General features: G+C 43.1%; 2 protein-coding genes across 8 annotated transcripts in view; both read left to right on the top strand.

The window, feature by feature from the left end:
- Positions 1–19,290, top strand: part of LOC118371299 (ETS domain-containing transcription factor ERF-like) — a 72,639-nt gene extending 53,349 nt beyond the window's left edge. For all 3 annotated transcript variants that reach the window (XM_052494745.1, XM_052494746.1, XM_052494747.1), the window contains 5 exons: positions 5,604–5,680; positions 6,551–6,785; positions 10,696–10,879; positions 13,131–13,260; positions 16,596–19,290. In XM_052494745.1, coding sequence (XP_052350705.1) covers positions 5,604–5,680; positions 6,551–6,785; positions 10,696–10,879; positions 13,131–13,260; positions 16,596–17,428 — 1,459 coding nt within the window. In that variant the 3' untranslated portion in view covers positions 17,429–19,290. The remainder of the gene's footprint in view (positions 1–5,603; positions 5,681–6,550; positions 6,786–10,695; positions 10,880–13,130; positions 13,261–16,595) is intronic.
- A 780-nt stretch (positions 19,291–20,070) lies between these two features.
- LOC118367665 (rho guanine nucleotide exchange factor 1-like) overlaps positions 20,071–25,378 on the top strand; it is a 73,856-nt gene continuing 68,548 nt past the window's right edge. For 3 of the 5 annotated variants that reach the window (XM_052494742.1, XM_052494743.1, XM_052494740.1), the window contains exon 1: positions 20,071–20,375. In XM_052494742.1, the coding sequence (XP_052350702.1) occupies positions 20,208–20,375 (168 nt within the window). In that variant the 5' untranslated portion in view covers positions 20,071–20,207. The remainder of the gene's footprint in view (positions 20,376–25,378) is intronic. The other 2 variants (XM_052494744.1, XM_052494741.1) reach the window with 1 other exon arrangement.

Genomic DNA, 25,378 nt, shown 5'->3' with positions numbered 1-25,378 from the left:
CTCTCCATTTATCCCACCATTGATCCAAGTTGTATTGTTGTCTGTTCCATAGACCTCTCCACCTTCCAGTTTAACATTTGGACAGCCAGCAGGTCCTGTCTTCCATCCTACTGCACTTTTCCACCTCCCTCCCTCCCTCCCTCCCTCCCTCCCTCCCTCCCTCCCTCCCTCCCTCCCTCCCTCCCTCCCTCCCTCCCTCCCTCCCTCCCTCCCTCCCTCCCTCCCTCCCTCCCTCCCCTCCCTCCCTCCCTCCATCCCCCCTCCCTCCCTCCCTCCCTCCCTCCCTCCCTCCCTCCCTCTCTCCTCTCCTATCCCCCTCTCCTTCTCCACTTACAAACCCATACTACAGTCCCTCTGTTCTTCCACCCTGAGGCTGACCAGAGTGTCAGAGCTAACCAGAGAGAGGAACAGAGGGAGAGGGAGAGGGGGTAGAAGGATAGAGAGAGGGGGTTCAGTTGGGCATTTTCAGGGGCATTCAAAAAAGAAAGATGAGACAGATGTACAGAGTTTGTTTCATCTGTTGGAAACAGAGAGCGAGAGAGGCCAGACTCGTAGCTCTTTTCATATATATATATATATATTTTTTGAGACCCTACACTTTTTCCATCTTTAGACACCACTGGAGACAAAATGTTGCCAGAATGTCAGTATGTCCACTTTCCATTTCTGGCTGCTACTCTCCACTTTGCTCCCTCTCTGTCCACAGTCTCTCCATTACCAGTCTTTCTTCTGTTCCAAGTCCCCACTCAACCCCAAGTCTCCACTTTAACCCTGTTCCAAGTCTCCACTTTACCCAAGTCCAAACTTTACCCCTGTTCCAAGTCCCCATTCTACCCCAAGTCCCCACTTTACCCCTGTTCCAAGTCCCCATTCTACCCCAAGTCCCCACTTTACCCCTGTTCCAACTCTCCACTTTACCTCTGTTCCAAGTCTCCATTCTTCCCCAAGTCCCCACTTTACCCCTGTTCCAAGTCTCCACTTTACCCAAGTCCCAAATTTACCCCTGTTCCAAGTCCCCATTCTACCCCAAGTCCCCACTTTACCCCTGTTCCAAGTCCCCACTCTACCCCAAGTCCCCACTTTACCCCTGTTCCAAGTCCCCACTTTACCCCAAGTCCCCACTTTACCCCTGTTCCAAGTCCCCATTCTACCCCAAGTCCCCACTTTACCCCTGTTCCAAGTCCCCACTTCTACCCCAAGTCCCCACTTTACCCCTGTTCCAAGTCCCCACTTTACCCCTGTTCCAAGTCTCCACTTTACCCAAGTCCCAAATTTACCCCTGTTCCAAGTCCCCATTCTACCCCAAGTCCCCACTTTACCCCTGTTCCAAGTCCCCATTCTACCCCAAGTCCCCACTTTACCCCTGTTCCAAGTCCCCACTTTACCCCTGTTCCAAGTCCCCACTCTACCCCAAGTCCCCACTTTACCCCTGTTCCAAGTCCCCACTTTACCCCTGTTCCAAGTCCCCACTCTACCCCAAGTCCCCACTCATCTGTCAGACCTGATTTAGTGAACTGAAGTTCATTACCATATAGAATCCGATTCTACATTTCCATTCACAGAAAAGCTCAATAGTGAACTCCAAGGCAGGTGCAGGTGTACTATGGGGTTCCAGGACACATGTTATAGGTATATTAGTGTAACAGTGGAACAATAGTTGCCAGTGTAAAACTGGGACAATATGTCTCACACTCTGCTTTTTCTGTTATTGGTGATTAGAGTAATCCTTCATCTATACTGTTGTATTGGTTGGCCATCAGTTACGGTCTTTTCTTTGGTCCATTATAGACTCGTCCTCAATGCTACGTGCAAACCTCTTTGTGAGTATCTTTTAGCCTTTGTCTCCATCTTTGGTAAACAATGAAAATTGTATCTTTCAGTCCTGCGATAAATATGTATGTGTGTGTGTATTGATTCAGTTAGTATCCACTGTTTCAACAACGCCTCATTGTGTGTGCTATTATTATCAGTCTCTACCTGTACACTGATGTTGGTATGTGTGAGTAGAGTATATACGTGTGTCTGTGTGTGTATACACTCCATTAGTCTATCAGTGTGCCTCTGTATCTGCCAGTGTGTGTGCATGAGGAGCAGTATTCCCTGTGCTGCTAGTTATAATGTTTCTGGGGGTGATAGGGGGAACTTGAAAGCCCTGTGCTGCCCAAATCAAAACTAACAAGGAAATGATGGGGGCTCCTTTATCTCCTCTCTGGCCTGGGGGGCTGAGGGGTGCGAGAGAGGGAGATCGGGGGTGGGGGGATGGAGGGGTGGGGGCCTGGCTTCCTCTTTGATTTGTAAAAAATTCATTACCTCCGAAATCAAACGGAAAATTACTGTGCTGAAGCATAACACACAGAGCAGGAGAGGGAGGGAGAGAGAAGACAGTGGACAGGTGGGAAAGGGAAGGGAGGAGTCAACTGTGGAGATAGGCTGGCAGATAGATAGGAGATGGGCACGTATAGATTTTGGAAAGGTGCGTAGGAGGAAAGAGAGGTAAGACCTTGTCCGGTACTAAAGCACCCATATTGTGTGTCCTCTGAGAGTACAGACTGGGGTTTAGGAGTCTATGGTAAATGATAGGATGATGTGCTATTGATGGCCCAAAGCTCAAGGGAATAGGTAGAGGCATAGATTGTTGCAAACAGAATTACACATGGAATCATATACATAGGAGCTCTATGGCTGTAAAGACCAAATAAGTAGAAGAGTTGAAATTCAGTGCAGTGCTTGTCAGGTCTCACACATGCTTAAATACTGTACATGTAGCCTCTAAAGGTGTTGAAATAATTCCACAACAATCTCTGGAAAATTGTTTTGAATGTACTGCTTCCCAGAACGCATAGTTGTCTAAGTAAATAATTGAACAGGGAGTATAGGGTTGCTAGTTACAGGTGAAGAGAATTACTTGTGACAGACATAGTTTGCACTCAAGGATGAACAGTAAAGTAGTGACCGTAAAGGAGGGACCGTAAAGGAGGGACAGTAAAGGAGGGACAGTAAAGGAGGGACAGTAAAGGAGGGACAGTAAAGGAGGGGCAGTAAAGGAGGGACAGTAAAGGAGGGGCAGTAAAGGAGGGACCGTAAAGGAGGGACAGTAAAGGAGGGACAGTAAAGGAGGGGCAGTAAAGGAGGGACAGTAAAGGAGGGACAGTAAAGGAGGGACAGTAAAGGAGGGACAGTAAAGGAGGGACCGTAAAGGAGGGGCAGTAAAGGAGGGGCAGTAAAGGAGGGGCAGTAAAGGAGGGACAGTAAAGGAGGGACAGTAAAGGAGGGACAGTAAAGGAGGGACAGTAAAGGAGGGACAGTAAAGGAGGGGCAGTAAAGGAGGGGCAGGGAGGGGCAGTAAAGGAGGGGCAGTAAAGGAGGGGCAGTAAAGGAGGGACAGTAAAGGAGGGACAGTAAAGGAGGGGCAGTAAAGGAGGGGCAGTAAAGGAGGGGCAGTAAAGGAGGGACAGTAAAGGAGGGACAGTAAAGGAGGGACAAAGGAGGGACCAAAAGGAGGGACAGTAAAGGAGGGGCAGTAAAGGAGGGACAGTAAAGGAGGGGCAGTAAAGGAGGGACCGTAAAGGAGGGACAGTAAAGGAGGGACAGTAAAGGAGGGACAGTAAAGGAGGGACAGTAAAGGAGGGACAGTAAAGGAGGGACCGTAAAGGAGGGGCAGTAAAGGAGGGGCAGTAAAGGAGGGGCAGTAAAGGAGGGACAGTAAAGGAGGGACAGTAAAGGAGGGACAGTAAAGGAGGGGCAGTAAAGGAGGGGCAGTAAAGGAGGGACAGTAAAGGAGGGGCAGTAAAGGAGGGGCAGTAAAGGAGGGGCAGTAAAGGAGGGACAGTAAAGGAGGGACAGTAAAGGAGGGACAGTAAAGGAGGGGCAGTAAAGGAGGGGCAGTAAAGGAGGGACAGTAAAGGAGGGACAGTAAAGGAGGGACAGTAAAGGAGGGGCAGTAAAGGAGGGACAGTAAAGGAGGGGCAGTAAAGGAGGGGCAGTAAAGGAGGGGCAGTAAAGGAGGGGCAGTAAAGGAGGAGCAGGGAGCACAAGAAAATGAGGAAGAGAGGAAAAAGAAAAAAGGATATATGCATTCAGACGATGGATTCTGAGAAAGAAACAGAGGTCTGAAAACACAAAGATGAAGAGAGCGGGATGAGCCACAGTCCAAAGACTAAAAAGAGCGAGAGGGTGAGAGTGAGTGAGAGGGTGAGAGTGAGTGAGAGGGTGAGAGTGTGAGAGGGTGAGTGTGAGTGAGAGAGAAATGCCTGGAGTTAGTAATAATAATTTATACAAACACACCTCAATAATTCACGTACCATTTCAATGCTGGAGGGAAAATCCACATTTCACAGAGCATAATTAAATAGAGACAGAGAGTGGAAAGAGAGAGAGAAAGAGATGGAGAGATAGATGGAGAGACCAGCATTAAAGTTACTTTTGCAGTGGCATGGTTTATTTTCCATTTGAGGTTTGTAAAACAACCAAGATGAAACTGTAATATCCAAACTGTATCCAATCTCTTGAACTCCTCTCACTTCACTTTATCCTAACATTGACAGGTGCACATCCTTAGTATTTCACCATTCACCCCCACAGTTGTCTAATGTGCACAGTCGAATTACAACTCTGTCTTTAGTCATATTCACTCATATTACAGGGTCAGCCATAGTCGCAGAAAATGAAGGTTAAGTGCCTTGCTCAAGGGCACATCGACAGATTTTTCATCTTGTCAGCTCGGATATTTAGAGCCCACTGCTCCAACAACTAGGCTACCTGCCGCCCTAATTCACAGTTTAATTTCTATATTCAGAGATTATTTTCTCAAAAATAAAATTATGTGAATGATCAGACAGAAAGACTGTGCTGATCAACAGTTTGCTGGCCAATAAACATGTCTGGATGTATTTACTCACCTGTCGTGCTTTTCACTAGCCAACCCAATTCCAATTTTTGGGCATTTATTTGGCATATTCGATACAGATCTTATCTTAGGTAGTAATGTGAAAATATGAAAATACAGCTTTATTTGTTTTTACTTGCATGGCCTTGGTTCTCATTTTAGTTTCTATTTTTGTCATTTTCTACTCATTGTATTACAAGTATGAATTATTTTAATGGATTGTAAATTGAATATATCAGTCTTTCATGTTACGTCTTTGTCAATATAGCCGTTATAACCACTAAACCACTAACCATTTTGGAATGAATCACTACTCCCTACTCCCACTTTTTGATCAAAACAGCTTCTATCTATCACCTCGTTATCCTGCGCCTTCTTCACGTTTAAAAGAGATGTTTTAATTTCTCATATTCTATACTGTAGGGGTGTTCTCCACATTGCATCAGTTAGTGCTCTCTGACCCTGTTAGATCGCTCCATCAAACACGTGACCTACAAAAGCTCTTGATATATACTGTATGTAACGCTGATTTGAGGGACTCAAAACCACGGTGTAAAACCATCACTCGCCCTTTGCCCTGCAGGTAATCTCTCACCTCAGACTTGTTTAACTCATCCCTCACTCTCACCTTTCTTTTTCCTTTTCTCCTAAAAAAATAAAAGTAATTGGAATTCAATTGGAATTTTTCCTTCTCTCCCTTTGTCTCCCCATCTCTCAGGTGTAGTGGAGGCATGGACTGTAACTGTGTCAGTGATCTGTTGCTCACCCCCCCTGTCCCTGCCCTCTGGACTCCAGGTGAGGCAAGCAGGATTGGGGCACTTTTTTGCGGAAGCCGGGGTACGTGGTTTGGGGAGTTGGGGATTTTATTAGGGTTGTGGAGGAACATTTGATTAACATTTGGGGGAGGGCAGATACCAGTTATACACTAAGGGGAGATGTACAATGTGCTGTACCTGTGCAATGTTTGGTGTTTGATATTATTATCAGCAGGAATAAAATAGACAACAAAAAGTCTTGATGCTAATTTACCAAACTGTCTTTATTTACACTTCAACTAAATGCTTTATTCCTACCTCTTAACCTTTACGTACCTATTTGTAGTAGGTTTACCTGTATTCCCTTGCATACTTTTCCCCTGTGTTACTGCTTAGTACGTCAGGCCTTTGATAGCTAGTGTTTTCTAATGGTCAATATGTATACTCCAAAAAGTCTGCATTATAAAGATCATTTTTATATTTGAATAACAAAAAAACTTACCACACACATCAGTGAACAAATAGCGTTTCTAATTTGTTAGGATTCATGTTTCTTTACTTATTCTGCAAGGCAATTAGCCAGAATTTTTGTTCAATTGATGAGCTATTTTATTATATTAGAAGTGTACGGCAGCAGGCAGTTAGAATTCAAGTATTATCAAAATGTAAGTAGCATCCATCAACTCTGAAAGAGAGTAGAAATCTAACTGACCAGCTAGCGGGTCCAAGCTAGAGGCCATTAGTAGTACCACAGAGCAACATTGCTGTAAGCTCTATGATATTAACCACATCATCCCTTAACTGCATCACTCCATCAGTCATCCGGACAGCTAGCCCCTTTGGCCAGCACTCACCATTCACAAACCAATGGGCCTCAATCTCATCCTCCCACTCTCTTGCTCCTCCTCAGGCATTGCCTTCCCAGACTGGGCCTACAAGCCTGAGTCGAGCCCCGGCTCGCGACAGATTCAGCTTTGGCACTTCATCCTGGAGCTGCTGCAGAAGGAGGAGTACCAGAGTGTGATTTCCTGGCAGGGGGAATATGGAGAGTTTGTTATCAAGGACCCTGACGAGGTGGCCAAGCTGTGGGGCCTCAGGAAATGCAAACCCCACATGAACTACGATAAGTTGAGCAGGGCGCTAAGGTAGGAACTGTGTGTGTGTGGGTGTGTGCCTGTGCATGTGTGTGTTTTTGTGTATGTGTGTGCTTTATTAGATATTTTTTAGTATAAGAAGCCAGAAAAGGTATCAGTATTCATTTGTAGTGGATATAAGTCCTACGTGTCTCATTCATCTTCTCCCTCCATGTCAGTAAAAATGGAAAGAAAAATATGATGTTTTTTCCTTAAATGTCAATACCCTTGATTCCACTTCATTTTCCAATGTCCAAATGGATAAATTCACTATTAAACCTCTATATAAACAATTCAATAAGAATTTCGGAATTAATCCCCCATGTAAAATAGCTTAGATTTAGACCTACCGAGAATAAATGAAGTCCTTCTGCCTTCTCAGAAATACTTGGCTCAAAACTCTATGCATTGCTATGTGATTTAAACTATAGCCCTGCTACCTATTCTGCTATAGATCATTCTATTGAATTTACCCCACATCCCACCGCTACTCGTTACTTGCTTATGCAAATCAAATGACAATACATACACACACACACACACACACACACACACACACACACACACACACACACACACACACACACACACACACACACACACACACACACACACACACACACACACACACACACACACACACACACACACACACACACACACACACACACTGTTACCCCCCTCCCTGGTTTCCCCTGCCCTCTCGTTAATGGGGGCTGTCGTAAGGGTCTAATTGTTATGAATTGGCTGGGGCCATAATTAGCCTTCTTGATTAGCCTAGCTTAATTGCTCAATTAAGGGCCGCGGCATAATTGCCACGCAAAGCAAAAGTGTACAAATCATTGCGAGGGCCCCAACTGTTTGTTGTGGATACATACTGATATGCATTGTATTTGGAAAGTATTCAGACCCCTTCACTTTTTACACATTATTCTAAAATGGATTACATTTCCCCCCCCTCATCAATCTACACAATACCCCATAATGACAAAGCAAAAATAGTTTTTGGGAAATTGTTGCTAACTTATAAAAATAGATAACAGAAATACCTTATTTGCATAAGTATTCAGAGCCTTTGCAATGAGACAGGAATTTGAGCTCAGGTGCATCCTGTTTCCATTGATCATCCTTGAGATGTTTCTACAACTTGATTGGAGTCCACCTGTGGTAAATTTAATTGATTGGACATGATTTGGAAAGGCACACACCTGTTTATATAAGGTCCCACAGTTAACAGTGCATGTCAGAAAAAACCAAGCCATGAGGTCGAAGGAGTTGTCCGTAAAGCTCCAGGACAGGATTGTGTCGAGGCACAGATCTAGGGAAGGGTACCAAAACATTCCTGCAGCATTGAAGGTCCCCAAGAACACAATGGCCTCCATCATTCTTAAAAGGAAGAAGTTTGGAACCACCAAGACTCTTCCTAGAGCTGCCCGCCCGGCCAAACTGAGCAATCAGGGGAGAAGGGCCTTGGTCATGGAGGTGACCAAGAACCCAATGGTCACTCTGACAGAGCTCCCGAGTTCCTCTGTGGAGATGGGAGAACCTTCCAGATAGACAATAATCTCTGCAGCACTCCAACAAAAAGGCTTTTATGGTAGAGCGGCCAGACGGAAGCCACTCCTCAATAAAAAGCACATGACAGCCCATTTGGAGTTTGTCAAAGGGCTCCTAAAGGACTCTCAAACCATGATAAACAAGATTCTCTGGTCTGATGAAACCAAGATGGAACTCTTTGGCCTGAATGCCAAGCGTCATGTCTGGAGGAAACCTGGCACCAGGAGGGGCTTCGGGACAAGTCTCTGAATGTCCTTGTGTGGCCCAGCCAGAGCCCGGACATGGAACCGATCGAACATCTCTGGAGAGACCTCAAAATAGCTGTGCAGCGACCCTCCAGATCCAACCTGACAGAGCTTGAGAGAAGCGGCAGAGAAAAGTGGGAGAAACTCCCCAAATACAGGTGTGCCAAGCTTGTAGTGTCATACCCGAGAAGACTCAATGCTGTAATCTTTGCCAAAGGTGCTTCAACAAACTACTGAGTAAAGGGTCTGTGATATGTGATAGTAAATGTGACATTTCAGTTTTCAATTTTTTATACATTTGCAAAAAATCAAAACTGTTTTTGCTTTGTCATTATAGGGTATTTATTGTATGTAGGTTGATGAGGAAATAAGGCTGTAACGTAACAACATGTGGAAAAAGTGAAGGGTTTTGAATACTTTCCGAATGCACTATATACAGGTCTGTATGCCTGCGAAGTTGTTACCTTACATCTACAGTGTAGCTATACAGGATTTGAACTTTGTCACAGGCCTATTTTAAATGACTTACATGCTTAAAGTAGTAAAGTAAAGACTAAGAATGTATCAGGACAGTCACCAGCTTAATATAATATGTTTTTTCTTTATTCAGTTTTGAGAACAGCCCCCACCCCGCCTCACCTCTGTACCAACCCTCTCATCTGAACCATATGGCAGTATGTAGTATCTGACAGTGTGGGATTCTGACAGGTACTGTAGCCTGTGATACCCCAGTAGGGGGCACAGGAAACAAGCCATGTAAGGTTGGAGTGACTGGCACCTGAGTTTGTTTCCATAGAGACACCACTCACATTGTAGTCCCGCCCTCAAAGAGGCACTTCAGTTGTGAATGATGCCAGAAGCGCTGACAGCAAGAGTTGATGTATATCTATTATGCATATTTCTGTACATATACTGTACATGTAATGAATAATATTTCTGTACATATACTGTACATGTAATGAATAATATTTCTGTACATATACTGTACATGTAATAAATCATATTTCTGTACATATACTGTACATGTAATGAATAATATTTCTGTACATATACTGTACATGTAATACATCATATTTCTGTACATATACTGTACATGTAATGAATAATATTTCTGTACATATACTGTACATGTAATACATCATATTTCTGTACATATACTGTACATGTAATGAATCATATTTCTGTACATATACTGTACATGTAATGAATAATATTTCTGTACATATACTGTACATGTAATACATCATATTTCTGTACATATACTGTACATGTAATGAATCATATTTCTGTACATATACTGTACATGTAATGAATCATATTTCTGTACATATACTGTACATGTAATGAATAATATTTCTGTACATATACTGTACATGTAATAAATCAAATGTATTCATCACATGCTTCGTAAACAACAGGTGTGGATAAACAGTGAAATGCTTACTTACGGACCCTTTCCAAATATATTTAATATTGACATGATAATTGCTGTATGTCAACAGTGCACAGCAGGTCAGATCAGGCTGTGGAGGGATGTTGTTTATGTGCTTGTTTTTGGTTTTATTCAGGCACTTATTTAGTCCTGCCTAACGAGGTGTGTGGAGACTTTATCAAATCAAAACATGAGAATTGATCAGTGAGATGCCAGGGAGAAACAAACCCAGCAGGAGTTCAGCCCTGGAGGACCAGTGTTGTTCCTCCTGCTGTTAAGGGAACACATTACTGTTGACCAGGGCTCTCCAACCCTTCCTGGAGAGCTACCCTCCTGTAGGTTTTCGCTCCAACCCTTCCTGGAGAGATACCCTCCTGTAGGTTTTCGCTCCAACCCTGTTCCTGGAGAGATACCCTCCTGTAGGTTTTCGCTCCAACCCCAGGTGTAACTAACCTGATTCATTTGACCAACCAGCTTATTATTAGAATCAGTTGCGCTAGATTAGGTTTGGAGGGAAAACCTACAGAATGGTAGCTCTCCAGGAAGCAGTTTGGAGAGCCCCGCTGTGATCCATCGATGAAAACATGGATATTTGTTTCTAACTCTTCCTATTTTTTTCTCTCCTTTCTCCATTCCCTCTTTCCTAATCTCTTCCCGTTCACCTTTCTCTCCATTCTCCCCCACCCAGGTACTACTATAATAAGCGTATTTTGCACAAAACCAAAGGGAAGCGTTTCACCTACAAGTTTAACTTCAGTAAGGTGGTGCTGGTGAACTATCCTCTGCTGGACATGGCCAGCTCCCCCTTCCTGCTCCAGAACCACTTCAATGGGGGCTCCGCCGCGCCCGACTGCAGCCCTCTCACACCCGAGGTACGGAGTGAGGGAGGGAGAGGGAGGGTGGGAGGGAGGGAGAGAGAGAGGAACGAATGGAGTTTAGGACAGAGGGAGGGATGGAGAGAAGGGTAATGGATGGAGGAGGGTATGAAGGGAAAAGAGAAAGAGAGGATTGTAAGGATGGGAATGACAGGTTTTCCAGAATACACAGCTACTCCAGGTTATTCCCCAGTGTTAACACAATCCATCACATTGTCTAAAGTGAGCTGTCATTTGAACAGTACATGTTTGAATTCACCAACATTAAAGGACAAGTTGGATAAAAGACCAGCAGATTCTGAGGACCTGAGAACCATCAACGACAAACATTGGGGAAAAGAAGAGAGAAATAAAGGGAGGAAAATGAGAGAGAGAGATGGAAATATGGTTGCCACAACTCCATACTTGATTGTTTATTAATGTTGATTTGATTCAGCGGGTCTAGCTAAAATCCATTTCGTCTCAGGGAACTGCAGATTGTACTGTACAGACTCCTGCTGTGTATTCATTCTTCAGTTACGGGCGGATCAATTGTATTCCGCGTGTCTTATCATACATCTTTTATTCACTGTTTCTAATAGCAGCAGTCCTGATCATGATAAAATGTTCTTCACTTGTTATTTGCCCAGAGTCATCTTGACATTTTTACAGAGATAAATGTTATTGGATCACCAGCGAGGTTGTATGAATAAAACTGTCCTGTTACAGTTTGTAAAGAAATAATAGATACACGTATTCAAGTAATGGTCTGTGCTCACGGTGCATATTTCTGATGGATCCATTTAGGTGATGATATATTCAAATGAAACACTGATTCATACTTTCTCATTTGCTTGAATATAGAAATTGCTATGACAATTTTTTTTTACAGATGTTTTAGAAATACAAAAAAAATGACATTGTGATACTAGTGGAAATAGTATAATATCTTTATTAATTTAATTCATGAAATCTATTTAAAAGGGAATATAGAGTTAACTTTAAATGACTAGTAGAGTCTTTGCTTGTCCTGAAAGATAGAACAAGAGAGTCACAGAGAGAGTGAAGGAGAAACTGGAGAGATGGTTTTAACTTGTCCTTAAAATAAAAGAAGACGTTATCCACCCTTCTCACATTCCCGTCTCGGATGGCCTATCCCTCTGTCATCGATTGAAAATGAAAGAAATAAAAGACAAGTAGATACCTCAGATCAGATCAATGTTCGGTCATTAATGCAGGTTTAGTTAAGCAATCCAGATCATGCAGCTTGGAAGTACAGTCTCGCTTTTCAAACTTGGAGCTGAGGGGTGACAGAAATTATTGATCCCAGCTCTTCTAAAAAAAAGAGAAATGCACCCTCTCTCTCTCTGTCTCCCTCGACTCTGTGTGACTTAACCATTTCGTTTGTTTGGCCACCTTTCTCTTTCCTGTTTTAAAGCACTTCTAACACGCACACACACACCTCATGCGCACACACACACCTCATGTGCACACACACACCTCATGCGCACACACACACCTCATGCGCACACACACACACCTCATGCGCACACACACACCTCATGCGCACACACACACCTCATGCGCACACACACACCTCATGCGCACACACACACCTCATGAGCACACACACACCTCATGAGCACACACACACCTCATGCGCACACACACACCTCATGCGCACACACACACCTCATGCGCACACACACACCTCATGAGCACACACACACATACATTCTCCCCTCTCTCTCTCTCTCTCTCTCTTACCCCACAGCTATTATGTTGTTTAGTCTCTCTCTCTCCCCTCCATCAATCCTTTCCCTCCTTTGTCCCCACACACTCTTCCCTCCTCGAAGGGCGCCCAATCCCTCTATCTCTCGTAGTTTAGCCTTTGTGCCCACTTAATCGTTGGCCTCCATTTGACTCTGTACTTCTCCTGGCTTTGAGTCTTTGAGCCTCTGTGTCCTCCTACCTCCTCTCCTCATCTTCTCCTCTGTTCTCTCTTCTCCTCTCCCTCTCAGTCCCCTGGCACTTCCTTTTATCCTGTCCTTGCTGTGACTGTTGGTGTGTTTGCACCACACACTACAGGGTGCCATCTCCATCAAATGACTTACCCTAAATACATGGTGATTTAAAGAGGAGGTTGATCCTAAAGACAAGTCTAGTTTTTCTTTGCGGATTAAATTAATTGCTATTAAATGCTTAAATGACATGAGCAGATTCTAATGTTTTTTTTGTTCTGTCTCTCTGTCTTCCCTCTTTCTCCCAGGCCCTGCAGTCACTGTTCCCACGTTTGCCAGAGTCAGGGAGAGGAACCTCCCTGTTTGATCGAGTGGCCACAGCCCCGGGACCAGAGGGAGACAAACTGAGACTGGACACATTCCCCTTCCTCAGTTCAGGTGAGAGAGAGGAGAGGAGAGATAAGAGGCAAGAGGGAGAGGGGTGACAGCGGTAAAAATAAGGTAGAAGATGATTGAGAAAAGCGGGAAGGTAAAGAACAGAGGAGAGAGGGAAGGTAAAGAACAGAGGATAGAGGGAAGGTAAAGAACAGATGAGAGAGAGGGAAGGTAAAGAACAGAGGAGAGAGGGAAGGTAAAGAACAGAGGAGAGAGGGAAGGTAAAGAACAGAGGAGAGAGGGAAGGTAAAGAACAGAGGAGAGAGGGAAGGTAAAGAACAGAGGAGAGAGGGAAGGTAAAGAACAGAGGATAGAGGGAAGGTAAAGAACAGATGAGAGAGAGGGAAGGTAAAGAACAGAGGAGAGAGGGAAGGTAAAGAACAGAGGAGAGAGGGAAGGTAAAGAACAGAGGAGAGAGGGAAGGTAAAGAACAGAGGAGAGAGGGAAGGTAAAGAACAGAGGAGAGAGGGAAGGTAAAGAACAGAGGAGAGAGGGAAGGTAAAGAACAGAGGAGAGAGGGAAGGTAAAGAACAGAGGAGAGAGGGAAGGTAAAGAACAGAGGATAGAGGGAAGGTAAAGAACAGAGGAGAGAGAGGGAAGGTAAAGAACAGAGGAGAGAGGGAAGGTAAAGAACAGAGGAGAGAGGGAAGGTAAAGAACAGAGGAGAGAGGGAAGGTAAAGAACAGAGGATAGAGGGAAGGTAAAGAACAGATGAGAGAGAGGGAAGGTAAAGAACAGAGGAGAGAGGGAAGGTAAAGAACAGAGGAGAGAGGGAAGGTAAAGAACAGAGGAGAGAGGGAAGGAAGGAAGGAAGGTGGAGAACTGATGGAAAGTGGAGCCTGAGAATGATAGAGGAAATGAGGAGAGAAGGAACAATATCAAATCCATGTTCACTGCAGTACTTTACACAGCAGAGATCTGTCCCTTTACTGCCTTTTTATTTATTTTTATTTCACCTTTATTTAACCAGGTAGGCTAGTTGAGAACACCTTTATTTAACCAGGTAGGCTAGTTGAGAACACCTTTATTTAACCAGGTAGGCTAGTTGAGAACACCTTTATTTAACCAGGTAGGCTAGTTGAGTACACCTTTATTTAACCAGGTAGGCTAGTTGAGAACACCTTTATTTAACCAGGTAGGCTAGTTGAGAACAAGTTCTCATTTGCAACTGCGACCTGGCCAAGATAAAGCATAGCAGTGTGAGCAGACAACACAGAGTTACACATGGAGTAAACAATTAACAAGTCAATAACACAGTAGAAAAAAAGGGGAGTCTATATACATTGTGTGCAAAAGGCATGAGGAGGTAGGCGAATAATTACAATTTTGCAGATTAACACTGGAGTGATAAATTATGAGATGGTCATGTACAGGTAGAGATATTGGTGTGCAAAAGAGCAGAAAAGTAAATAAATAAAAACAGTATGGAGAATGAGGTAGGTAAAAATGGGTGGGCTACCGATAGACTATGTACAGCTGCAGCGATCGGTTAGCTGCTCAGATAGCAGATGTTTGAAGTTGGTGAGGGAGATAAAAGTCTCCAACTTCAGCGATTTTTGCAATTCGTTCCAGTCACAGCCTCCAATTCATACTCTCTTTCAGGTGAGAGAAAGGGTTAGATGGAAGGGATCTACAGTATATATAATCATATTATTATGAGGCAGATGCTCTATTAAGGTTTTTAGAATTAATGTCAGTGTAATAATTTGCATTTTCCCTTTATATTATAATCTTTCAGTTTGTAAGTGTGTGTTTTATTTGTGTGCATGTATGTATGTGTTTTATGTGTGTGCATTTGTGTGTGGGTGAGCATGCAGGCATATGTGTGTGTGTTTGTGCGTGTGTGTGTGTATAGATGCCTTTGCCTGTCTGGATACTCCATATGTGCATTTCAGCCTGCTACTGCATCGGAATGTGTGCGCTTACAGCACAGTGAGTGTGTGTGAGTTAGTGTGTGTTCACTGTGAACACACTCCCCTTCACATCACAACCTGGCCCCCCTGTTTTGTTTGTCCTCAGGTCCTATTCCCCCCACCTTCCCTCCTCACCCACCTCTCCCTCCCATGTGTCCCCCCTGTCCTAATCCCATCCCAGGCAGGAAAGCCCTAATTGAGGGTGCAGGCTTCAGTTTGTGGCCTGTGGGCGCCCATTACTGTGTTTTCATAAGCAAGTGAGGCCTGCCTGACTGATTCAATATTAATTTGTCTGCCAGCTACTTCTGGCCCAGCACACAGAGACTCAAGCACTGTCAAATTAGCCCTCCATAGCAAATAACAGAGAGAGAGAGCGGGAGGAAGAGAGAGAGCAGGAGGACGAGAGAGAGAGAGAGCGGGAGGAAGAGAGAGAGAGAGCGGGAGGAAGAGAGAGAGAGCGAGAGAGAGAGCGGGAGGAAGAGCGAGAGAGAGAGCGGGAGGAAGAGTGAGAGAGAGAGGGAGGAAGAGCGAGAGAGAGAGCGGGAGGAGGAGAGAGAGAGAGTGGGAGGAAGGGAGAGAGAGCGGGAGGAAGAGAGAGAGAGCGGGAGGAAGAGAGAGAGGTAGAGAGAGAGCTAGAGAGAGAGGTAGAGAGAGAGAGGTAGAGAGAGAGAGGTAGAGGTAGGGAGAGGTAGAGAGAGAGGTAGCGAGAGAGTGGTAGAGATAGAGCGAGGTAGAGAGAGAAAGAGGTAGAGATAGAGAGAGGTAGAGGTAGAGAGAGGTAGAGATGGGGTAAATATTTGAGTTTGTTGTCTGTTGTTGGAAGGAAGTACAGTCGGAGAGAGTTATTTTGTTCACGCACTAAAATTTAATTCCAGTATCACCTCAGATTTACCTCCTTTGTTTCAGTTGTTATTAAATGATGCATATAGGGAAGCTGATGTAATACACATACACATTATATCAGCTGTTATGTTAATCAGGTTTCTGAAAGTATGATGGAGCTAAGTAGAGTGCCAGAGTGTGCGAGTTGTGTTTTTCTATTATTCAGTTGACTTCACCAATAACTGGATTTCTCTTACCACAGTCCATTTCCCTTTTTTCATAGACAGTATTATTTCATTACACTGGCATAACTATTCTGTTATTAATGGGATACTTTAATCTGCCAGACAGCATATCTCTCATTATGTTCATATTTGTTGTGAACCAGTTGAATGTGTTAATAGGTCTGGCAGGCATATAGTCTAAGATCAGGGTTCTATTCAAATCAACAGCGCTCTCATTTTGCCCCAGCGCATAGCTGTGGATTTGCGTTGCTAATTATTGCAGAGTATAATTAGTGAACATACTTGGATGTGGTATGTCAGGAGATCTTTAACCCTTCAGAAAGCTAACCTCTGTCTCTGTGTCTCTGTTCTCTTCCAGCCGCTCCCTGTTACTCCAAGCCCCCGTCCCTGTTGGGTCCTTACCCCCGCAACCCTCCCTTCGATTACCCCTGGGGCTTCAATCCCTACCTCTCAGGGGCCTTCTCCCTCAACAACTGCCCCAAGCTGCCCCCCGGCTCCCTCTATCCCTCCCACTTCTACCCCAACCCGCTGCAGACCAGCCTGGGCCAGCTGCCTCACCCCTTCTCTTCCCTACTCCCCCCGGGGGAGGTGGCAGGAGGGGGAGAGAGGGGAGCAGCGGGCCAGACCGGGGTTACTAACGGCACGGCAGGTGGGCAGCCCAGACTCTGCCTGCCTCCTTACCCTGGTGCTCTGTCGCTGGGCCGAACAGACATTCTCAACGGGGGCTCTGTGGGTGAGAGGGAGAGAAGGGAGACCAATACCCCAGGCACGGAGCCTGGGTTGGGGATAGGGTTAGGGTTAGGGCTGGGTCTGGGAGGAATGGTTCTTGGTGGTGGTGCTGGGGGGCGACAGAGCCCATCGGAGCGGCGAGGCGGGGTGAAGCAGGACCCAGAGTCAGACTCGGACCTGGAGATCACAGATCTGAGTGACTGCAGCTCAGACAACGAGCCTGACTTCAGCATCACCAAGGAGACCAGGCTGAGTGGTCGATCACAGATCCTGGTGGAGGGGAAGAAAGGGGGAGCACTGCCACCTCTCTCCACCCTCCATCCCCCCGTGTCCTCCCATCCCGTCAAGAGCCTGGTGCCCCTCACCCCTCCCTCTCCGTCCCTCCCTCTATCCCTCTCTCCCTCCATGGCTCTGGTTGAACGGCACAGGGAGACAGAGACTCTAAAATTGATCCACAGCTAATAGATTCTATTAGATAACTTTCTCTCTTTCTCTCCTCTCTCTCCTTCTCTCTTTTGCTCCCTTATCTGTTATGTGCTCCTTTATTTGAGCCATCTTGCCCTGTCTCTCTGTTTTTTTTCTTCCTCTCTCTCCACCCTTCTTCTCTTTCTCCACCCTTCTTCTCTCTCTCCACCCTTCTTCTCTCTCTCCACCCTTCTTCTCTCTCTCTCCACCCTTCTTCTCTCTCTCTCCACCCTTCTTCTCTCTCTCTCCACCCTTCTTCTCTCTCTCTCCACCCTTCTTCTCTCTCTCTCCACCCTTCCGCTCTCTCTTTACATGTGTACTTGTCCAACATAGCTGAGATAGTGAGCTTGCTGATTTCAACATTACTGAGAGTGTTCCATGTTTCAGATGTATGTGCACTACTTATTCATCATGTTCTCCCACACATTTTATTGTCTCAAGGTTTCAGTGATGTTTTGAGCTTTAACAGCTTTGCACGTTGTTCTGTGCTATTCATATGTTACCATGTTACTGCAATGGGTCCATCAAACTGCATAAATATAAGTCAAATGTATAATGAATTACATTAAAATATAATACTAAAACAATAATAAACAACACTACAATATACACACATAAGATTAATTGCAATAATGGCCACATGAAATGATACCTGACAGAGATATTACTTTAGTTTTTTTGGGATTCCTTTTCTTGGGTACCGGTATGTATTTTTCTGTTCAAAACATAGTCAAACATTGCCAGCTGGTGGTCTTTATAAGAGGCCGCTACAGTTAGTTGTTTGTTGGGAAAAATGATCATCCCCCAAATCCAAACAATTAGTCATTTTGCTCTGCTAATGTAATGCTCTGGTATTGTAATGCACATTTCTAACTCCATACTTGTTTGTTATTGTTTAATGCTCATTTAAATTGCTTAACTTTCTTCAGTGAGAGGGAGAGAAAGAGAGAGCAAAAGAGAGCTGGACAAATCTAGAATTTGTATCAATATTTCATTGTATACATTTTATTATGGTGTACATTACATTTAATTATTATCAATATTATAAAAGTTTGCTGTGTTGGTGTGATTTAATTATGTATTTAAATAATGTTGGGAAATTGACAAGTATAGGTGTATTAAAGTTTTAAATAATTAACAGCAGTCAGAGTATCTGTGCTGGAAAGGTGTGTTTTCTATGAGGAGGACTCATATATGGTGAATTGTCTCATATTTTCTCAACCCCAGCTAAATGTGCCCTTTGGTCATTTTCCAAGATGCCCTTTGGGTTTAAATATTCTGGTAGTGTTATTTTTATAGTTAGCATTCACCCAGTGTAACTGTTCTGTCATTTCTCAAATGGGAATAATATTGGTTTCAGCACATTCTTTCAACTACAATTACAACAAAAAAATGTAGATTATTTTTGAGTCGAAGCTTTTTATCCATGGCAACAGTTAGGCAATAGCTCCCCCTGTAGAAATTAAAACAAGAGGTACAAAGTATCTCAAAACCAACTAGGGACATTCCATGTTGCTCACTTTGAAGCACAGAGTGCATACTAACTACCCCACATTGTACAGATTCATATGGTATGGTTTGTAACAGGTGGCGGTGTAACATTAGGTGTGAAAGCCCTATTGTAAAGGTCATGTAATTCTATATTTGTTGGATTCTACCAGAAATCTCTGTTTCATGATCTCTGTGTGGCATTTACCAACACCGCTGTAAATACTCTTTCCTTTGTGAATGTATGTGTAAACACATCCAAAATGATCATGCCGTGAAATAATGTCACATTTCTTTGTTTTATTGTAAAGAGGAAAAATGGAAAGATATGAATAACTTCTAAAGCAATAAACATTATTCTGGAGATTGGACTGTTGTTGGCACTGAACTCATTGTGTGAATGTGTGTGCTTTACACAGTAAGAGGCTCCTATAGGCCTGCTTGAGACCCCTGGTGTAGAGCATCCTTTCTCCACAGGGTGGCGAACCTGGACCTATATTACAATGTAATGACCTTATCTGGTCTACATGAATAGTTTGCATTATATCATGGAAGGGTTTGATTTAATGAGCATGAGTAAACATTGGCCTTGGTTTCCCTTAGTCTTATTTGTCTTGCATGTGTAATTGACTGATTGAGTTCAACGAGTTGTAATAGTCAGGGTAATGGGACAGCATATGCCATATGGCCTCCTCTCCCAAGGATATGATGACATGAAAATCTGCCGTCTACCTTTATTAAACGTGTTGATTTAAAAAGTCTAGAAATGGCATAGTTTTCTCTACATAGTGTGCACTGACCAGTGCACTATAAAGTGAATAGGGCGCAATTTCGGGGGGTAGTAAAGATCGGATATGAAGAAGGGAAATTAAGAAGATGACAAACCAAGATAGGTGCATGCCCTAAACTTTCACAAACAGCCAACACTACCTAAATCGGAAATACTTTGTGTGATAGCCTAAACAGAAGCATTGCCTCTACTGGATATTCCTACATTTATTTATGGATGCACTAGTTCAGGGTTTCAAAACTGTTCAATAATTGACATAATGCGTTCAATTCCATAATTAATATTTCAACACGGATTACTTTATGTGTGAAAATATAAACTTGACTCCCATGGGTAGTCGAGAGGACCGAATACCGTGTAACACAATCTAGTATCAGGAAACCCATCAGGAAACAACTGGGGATGGAAAAAGTTACATGAAAACCAGATTTTATATAGCTAGATCATATTGAAAACTGTATTATTACATCAAACCAATATATTTTGACATCGTCATGCATGACTTTGCCAGTGGTTTATGTAGATAAAATAATCAGGCAAGGGGAAATTGTGCACTTGAATTTGTACTTCCGCGTACAATGTTTTTTTCCAGCGACATACGACAACTTTCGAACAGCGAACCATAATAGACGTTTGTCAGTCTTTTTTTTGTTGCTGTATTTTGAGGTGAGTACCTCGTTGAAACATTTTGATAATATATTTAACATGTACATACCTTCGATGCTTAGTTACTTATAAAAAAACTTGGGATTTAATGAGGTTATTCCGCGAGTAAAGGCTTGTCTCTCGCTAGCCAGCTCACCAGACAGCCTTTAGTTAACGTCTAGCTAAAGGAATGTTGTGTTTGGCTACAGTCTAGCGGAACATCTCGTTCTCTAGAGTCCCCAAATCAGGTGTTTTAGAGTTAATTAAACACTATTTTCATTACAGAGTAGGACTTGCTGAAGCATATTGGTATTTGAAGGGTACGTGTCAGGTCGCTTGCTAATTTGTTGTTCAATTAAGTGATATTTTTTAGCAGGCTACAAAGTATCGCTAACCGTCATGTTACAAAAATGTTGCAAAGAGCATAATTGTAAAATGACTCGCAACATTGTAGCCTTTTATTTAATGTAACTCTGTAACTATAGCAGTTATTGCCAGCAATGTGGCCAGGCCAACGTGCAATGATTTGCTTGCCTATGTATTTTTTTTACGAGTATTTCAATGTGACATTTAAAATCTAAAAAGTATATTTCATCAAATAACATTAACAGCCATGTTTGATTTAGCTGAGCCTAAAGTCTGAGTGTTTTTTATAGACATAATTACACATACATTATACTGATTAGATTGTTAATCATTATCAAAGGTAGATAGCCTACTGATAGCAAGTTATGAGATTGTACCAGTAGGTTTATATGTAGCATATTTCTCCTGCACTCCAGTTGATCACACTATTTTCTCTTTCTATATGAAAAGTACAGCAGCTATACAAACACACATCTGTCACTGGAGTCCATCTCACTTTTGGCCCTTTTTGTCTAACTCCCCTCCCCTTTGTCTAACTCCCCTCCCCTTTGTCTAACTCCCTCCCCTTTGTCTAACTCCCCTCCCCTTTGTCTAACTCCCCTCCCCTTTGTCTAACTCCCCTCCCCTTTGTCTAACTCCCCTCCCCTTTGTCTAACTCCCCTCCCCTTTGTCTAACTCCCCTCCCCTTTGTCTAACTCCCCTCCCCTTTGTCTAACTCCCCTCCCCTTTGTCTAACTCCCCTCCCCTTTGTCTAACTCCCCTCCCCTTTGTCTAACTCCCCTCCCCTTTGTCTAACTCCCCCCATCGTTCTGTTTAATCCTCAACAAATAAAAATCAAATAAATGTATTGATTGCATATGCAGATGTTATCGCAGGTGCAGCGAAATGCTTGTGTTTCTAGCATCCAACAATGTGGTAATAGTACCTAGAAGTACACAACAATATGCTCATAATCCAATATGTATAAATAAAACATTTCAGAACGAGCAATGTCAGTCTGTAATATATATAAACTGGTATAGACAGTATATTAATAGAAAAAGTGGGTACAGCAGTAGTTTTATGTAGCAGTAGCCTTGACTAGAATACAGTATATACATATGAAGTGGGTAAAACAGTATGTAAACGTTATTAAAGTGACCAGTGTTCAATCACTATGTACATAGGGCAAAGCAGTCTGTAAGGTGCAGGGTAGAGTACCGGGTGTTAGCCAAGTCCTGTAGTAACAGTGACTTAGAAATTCTGGGATCAAAGATCAAGAGAATAATATACAGTTGATGTTGGAAGTTTACATACATCTTAGCCAAGTACATTTAAACTAAGTTTTTCACAATTCCTGACATTTAATCCTAGTAAAAATTCCCTGTCTTAGGTCAGTTAGGATCACCACTATTTTAAGAATGTGAAATGTCAGACTAATAGAATGATTTTTTTCAGCTTTTATTTCTTTCATCACATTCCCAGTGGGTCAGAAGTTTACATATACTCAATTAGTATTTGGTAGCATTGCCTTTAAATTGTTCAACTTGGGTCAAACATTTCAAATAGCCTTCCACAAGCTTCCCACAATAACTTGGGTGAATTTTGGCCCATTCCTCCTGACAGAGCTGGTGTAACTGTGTTAGGTTTGTCGGCCTCCTTGCTCGCACACACTTTTTCAGTTCTGCCCACACATTTTCTATAGGATTGAGGTCAGGGCTTTGTGATGGCCACTCCAATACCTTGACTTTGTTGTCCTTAAGCCGTTTTGCCACAACTTTGGAAGTATGCTTGGGATCATTGTCCATTTGGAAGATCCATTTGTGACCAAGCTTTAACTTCCTGACTGATGTCTTGAGATGTTGCTTCAATATATCCACATAATTTCCCTCCTTCATGATGACATCTATTTTGTGAAGTGCACCAGTCCCTCCTGCAGCAAAGCACCCCCACAACATGATGCTGCCACCCCCGTGCTTCACGGTTGGGAGGGTGTTCTTCGGCTTGCAAGCCTCCCCTTTTTCCTCTAAACATAAAGATGGTCATTATGGCCAAGCAGTTCTATTGTTTTTTCATCAGACCAGAGGACATTTCTCCAAAAATTACGATCTTTGTCCCCTTGTGCAGTTGCAAACCATAGTCAGGCTTTTTTATGTCGGTTTTGGAGCAGTGGCTTCTTCCTTGCTGAGTGGCCTTTCAGGTTAAGTCGATATAGGACTTGTTTTACTGTGGATATAGATACTTTTGTACCCGTTTCCTCCAGCATCTTCACAAGGTCCTTTGCTGCTGTTCTGGGATTTATTTGCACTTTTAGCACCAAAGTATGTTAATCTCTAGGGGACAGAATGCGTCTCCTTCCAATGCGATATGATGGCTGCGTGGTCCCATGGTGTTTATACTTGCATACTATTGTTTGTACAGATGAACGTGGTACCTTCAGGCATTTGGAAATTGCTCCCAAGGATGAACCAGACTTGTGGAGGTCTACAATTATTTTTGAGGTCTTGGCTGATTTCTTTTGATTTTCCCAGGATGTCAAGCAAAGAGGCACAGAGTTTGAAGGTAGGCCTTGAAATTCATCCATAGGTACACCTCCAATTGACTCAAATGATGTCACTTAGCCTCTCAAAAGCTTCTAAAGCCATGACATAATTTCTGGAATTTTCCAAGCTGTTTAAAGACACAGTCAACTTAGTGTATGTAAACTTCTGACCCACTGGAATTGTGATACAGTGAATTATAAGTGAAATAATCTGTCTGTAAACAATTGTTGGAAAAATTACTTGACTCCAAACTAAGTGTATGTAAACTTCTGACTTCAACTGTACCTGATCAGACCTAGAGGGTTGGGCCAATATCCATGGTTTGAGTTGATCAACACTTATTTAGCTGTTTAGTTTCGCAGTTTTTTGAACTCCAAAAATAACTTTGTCTATGTGTTACTAAGGGACTGAATTGGGCCTTCAACATATCAACATTATGAATGCTGAATCAGTAAAAATGTTGCTTTAGGTGCTATGTAGGACCTCTGCTCAGAATCTGAACAGCACTCTGTCTCAAGTCCAGCCATGGTCTGTTGTTATGGGCCTGTAGGTTGACCTGTAGTTGTTTTGGAATAGTTCTGTATCTGAACTGATCAGATGAGACGTGATGCTGAAACGGCGGTTGGGCTTGGAGCGTTGTGATGTGTCAGCGGCGACACTGAACTACAGAGGCTTCCTGTCTCTTAGAGGAACAACAACATGTTGCTGTCATCCCTTTCTTTCTCTACCTCTGCAAGTGCAGTCTTGCCTGAAGCTCAAAGGGTACCGTCTCTTCCTTTTAAAGGAATGTGGGCTATTTAATTGAAAGTTCTTTCTTGTCTCTCACTCACACACATACTAGGGCTGGGCTATATATTGAATTTGATCATTTTAATTCATGTTTTAGCGTGAAATCCAAATGCCCGTATCGCAAGAATCAAGGTATTGTTTATTTTTTGTTTTTATGAGCATTTTATGTCCGCTTGTTCTCATCATGTTGTCTTTTTGGTCTCATTTCCTTTGCTTCTTCTGCTGAGACTGTGCATCTTTCCATTTACACACACACACACACACACACACACACACACACACACACACACACACACACACACACACACACACACACACACACACACACACACACACACACACACACACACACACACACACACACACACACACACACACACCAAGCCCAGCCCCCACACACTCAGCCCCTCCCCCTCACACCAAGCCCCTCCCCCTGCTACTCACAACAACAAAGATAAGAGATCACTGCTTCCTCTGACAAGCGGTTTCAACTCGCTATTTGCATTTGAGGTTTGGTCCAACAGAATGGGTCATAAGGAGACTGAAACACATTGAGACATTATTTTACTGTAAAAGAGGAGTTAACCTTTCTAACTATATCATTTGTATGTCTCAACTCCTCCAATTGGCGGCAGAGCAAAACGTTGATTTTGGAAAATGAATGCTCAGTTTGTTGCTCGCGGTGGCATTGCAGCTAGCAGCATTTTAGCCAAAGACTGTTATAGCAAAAAAAAAACTTATATAAGGAATTTGTTCTCATTCTCAATGGCAACTCGTTCTCATTCTGAGAAATAAGATAGCCATTGGATTTGAACATCTGAACAAAGTGGAGAGGCTAGCATGTTGGCTGAAGTTGAAATATAAAGATTTGCTGGCTTCTCGCTAGCACGTGTGCTTGAGAGGTTGTTGATGAGACCGGTGTTAATTTTCTATAGTCCTTGCTACAAGAAGTGAGTCATTATTAGTGAATGTGCATGATTTGTAATAAAAAGGACATTTTCATAGACAAACTTGAAAGCCAGATCAGTGATTATTGGAAAAAGCATGTTAAACTATTTTGATTTAATAATTAGTGCGTTTTATGGTTGTTGAAGGCTTATATTTATTCTAGGTATAATTGTACAAGTCCTGAATTCATTAGATTATTGCTGACTGTTTGAAATGCAGTGTATTTGACCTTTAATTGTACAATAAACCCTGTTTAGAGAAACTGTATATATTGTGAATCGCCCATAAGTTAGAAAAAATGGAGATGTGATTTCTAGGCCATATCGCCCAGCCCTAACAAATGCACGCACACACACTCCCCACCTGCCGCCAATCCCTCTCTCAGGTACACAATCCTAT

The sequence above is a fragment of the Oncorhynchus keta genome, chromosome 34 (assembly GCF_023373465.1).
Source record: "Oncorhynchus keta strain PuntledgeMale-10-30-2019 chromosome 34, Oket_V2, whole genome shotgun sequence".
In the NCBI taxonomy this organism is placed as follows: Eukaryota; Metazoa; Chordata; class Actinopteri; order Salmoniformes; family Salmonidae; genus Oncorhynchus; species Oncorhynchus keta.
The sequence above is the reverse complement of the archived record's forward strand: the minus strand, read 5'-3'. Positions and strand labels throughout refer to the sequence as shown.